This window comes from Dichomitus squalens, assembly GCF_000275845.1.
Source record: "Dichomitus squalens LYAD-421 SS1 unplaced genomic scaffold DICSQscaffold_245, whole genome shotgun sequence".
Classification (NCBI taxonomy): Eukaryota; Fungi; Basidiomycota; class Agaricomycetes; order Polyporales; family Polyporaceae; genus Dichomitus; species Dichomitus squalens.
In genome coordinates, this window is record NW_006767127.1 from 1 (window position 1) to 3,085 (window position 3,085).

Below are 3,085 nucleotides of genomic sequence, written 5' to 3' on the forward strand. Positions count from 1 at the left end.
GAGATCGGGTTTCCGGTGAGGAGGGCAAAGCTGAAAATGAAGCAGGCGAATCCGATGCGGATGCTAGATAGGTCCGAGCGTATATCGTGAGTGACATATGGCTATAGTAAGAGAGGGGGGAGAAGACAGGATACGGACCCAACTTCGTCAACGCTCTTCGCGAACACAGTGATCATTGGCGCGGCCATGGAAAGGACTGTTCGATGGATGTGAGCACGTATATGTGGCATATGGCAATAGTGCATAGGGACGTGAACGTACAGCACCCAGAGAAAAAGCCGTACAGGATGGCGAACGCAATGATGCCGTGCTCCGTCTTCGCACCGAACATCGCGAACATCAGGAGGCCAGCAATGGTGGTCATCGGGATGATCACTGTTCCGTATCTCGAACGTTAGCATCCACATCCATCTGGGATCAATGCATAGCAGCGGAACTGCAAAGGCGCACCATTGAATCGACCGTAGTAGTCGGCGAGGAAGTTGGGTATTGTTCGACCAAACAATGAAGCACCGTTGAGGATGGGGATCTAGCAAGCGTAAGCATTTCAAAACAAATCCGGAAACTGATTCGACGACATACTATGTAGATCGTGAAGCTATGGGATACTCCATGCAAGGAACCGTAGAGCTGTAGATAGAAGACTGCGATGTGTGATTGCGTGGTGAGTTCAAATGAACGGCCCTGGGAGGAGACAGGGCATACACGGGAAGAAAAGGCCCCAGAATGTGAAGAACGCCCTGAAAAAGGCGACGAGCGTCATTAGGTCCCTACCCAAAGGATGACGGATAGATGTACCCAGCTACACAAATCATGTACGGAACGTCGATAAGCAAGGGTTTGACTACAATTGGAGGAGCGTCAGGTCTTTCTCTGCGGCTGGGGAGTCTTGTCTTCATGAAGAGGAAAGAAAGTGACAGCAGAAGCAGCGATATGAATCCGTAGGCTCTGATGTTGTATATCAGTAAGCCGGTACACGTGAGGAGCAAACGACACAGATACCTCACTGCCCATCCAAAACCCGCTGAGCTGTTGATCAGGTGGTTGAGCATGATGGGCCAAATGACGCCACCCAACGAGGCACCTTCAGGAATGTCAGTCAGGGTGCATCAAAGGGGAGCTTCCTGAGCTGGACTTGCCTGCAATGACGCATCCCATAGCTAGCGAGCGTCGTGCACGGAAATACTGTGATGATTGACAGGGATGGAAGAAATAGCAAGCCCATGCCCAACCCGACGCCGAGGCCTTGGGATAAGAACGTTTCGTAGTACTTGTGGGGTTTAGTGAGAGACAGCATGAAGACCCTATGGAAAGGCAGGTGTGTCAGTGGATTATCAGCGTGAAACTGAAGTGGCGTACGAGAAGAGATAGAGCAAGGAGCCACAGGCAATCAGGTAGCGGAAGAATCCTTCGTCATAGAGGCGACCAGACGGCAGAGCGACAGCAAAGAGCAGGAAGAGTTGAAAGGAGCCTATCCAACTAATCTGGGACGGACTGTGTTCTTTCAGCGACACACGCTAGGTGGTAGAGTAAGTTGATGAAGGCGTCGGCTGCACATAGCGCGCACCGTGTAGTAATCCTGGAAGACACCGAAGGACTGTACGATGCCAAACGTGCACATGACGACCATGGATCTGTCAATTCGTCTGAATGTGAGCCTGATTAAATCCGTAATGGACAGAGGTGCTATACCCTCCAAGAACAGTCAGCCATGCTCTCAGACCGCCCTCTGGGAAAGATGACGAGGTTGTGGGCGAGGTTGTCTTCAGCTCGTCGTTAACGGAGCGTTCCTCGGGCGGTTTCTCTCCCATTGGTGAGGCGGCCTCAGCAAGGTTCTGTAATTCGTGAAAAGAGGCCATGCTGGTTTTTGGAGATGGCCTCTAAGGAGAGAGCAGTGGGATGAGGGTGAGACGAGTGCAGGATCTCCGCAGCCTGGACCGCGTTAAGGGGAGGGAGGACTCGCGCTGAGTGCAGTTCATCGTAAAGTCGGTGCGGAAGAAGCATGGAAGGTGCCAGGACCCCAGAGCCCGCATGAGCTGCTGTGAATGTTCTCGGCGGCGTGTCTGGAAGGAGCAGCTTCAATTGGCAGTTCGGGTCGGAGTGAGCCAATTAGCGCTGCGCCTGGCATCGATCGCGAGCGCCCGGGTACTCAAAATACTCTAACGCCGCTCTCCCTCAGGCGCGGTAACTCCGGATGCTGATATCGCTTGCTACCATTCCCTATCTATCTTCTCCGTGACCTAGTCTGGTCTGAAGCCTGAATGTCCAACTGTCGCGGGATCGCTCGCCGGCACACAGGTCCAAGAACTCACGTTCACCGAAGAATGTACTTCTCCATGCGGCGCCGTACTTCTTTGTCTGTACCTCCTACCCATACAGCACCTCTTCAAATGCGCGCTGGCTGGTGTGGTTCCCACATCTGAATATTCTCTTCCTCCTTATCCCACGGGAGTACACCGAGGCACCGGCGTATCAGTGCAAAGGCTCGTCGAAACCTCTTCCCGGAGGGGTTTTCTTGCCACAGTATACAAGCTTCCGAATACAAAGTGCGTAACATATACCTCTTGACACATTCTAGTTCAGTGGCGATTAAGTATACGCATGTCCGCTTGAGCGGTTACTCGCCTCTCTTTCCCGCTGAAATCGAGCCCACCCTGCTCGATAGGAAGAATAGGACCCTAGATTTGACATGTCTCATATCAGTTTTCTACAGATCAGTTGATGATTCTTCTAGCCTTACGTCAAAGTCGATACGACCTGTGACGGGAGTTGCTATAAGTACCCATCACCACGAACATAAGGATGCTGCCATACCTTCGCAATGCTCGACCTCTCCAAGAATCCGTTGTTCGACCTGAACTCCCGCACACTCAGTGTGGACGAGAGGGTGGCCCTCTCCTATGCACGCGCAAGACTTGTCCTTCGATCCTACAGTAGGCATGCAGCTATTGTAACAGAGTTCGGGTTTGCTCATAGACGTGGTAGATCTCTCAATCAGCGATGTTCAGCACTTCAGTCCGAAGTTCTGGGCCATGCATCTCGACCCCATTCTGCCGCTGGACTTCGGCTGTTTCACCATCCTCGC

General features: G+C 52.4%; 1 protein-coding gene across 1 annotated transcript; it reads right to left on the reverse strand.

Moving 5' to 3' along the window:
* Positions 1-101: 101 nt before the first annotated feature.
* On the reverse strand, positions 102-1,859 carry DICSQDRAFT_175897 (uncharacterized protein; the record flags this gene model as incomplete). The annotated part of the gene is made up of 9 exons (XM_007371755.1): positions 102-196; positions 262-375; positions 451-529; positions 583-644; positions 706-740; positions 1,233-1,304; positions 1,360-1,517; positions 1,568-1,634; positions 1,693-1,859. The coding sequence occupies 9 exons, from the start codon at positions 1,857-1,859 to the stop codon at positions 102-104; spliced, it is 849 nt and encodes a 282-aa protein (XP_007371817.1).
* Positions 1,860-3,085: the final 1,226 nt, after the last annotated feature.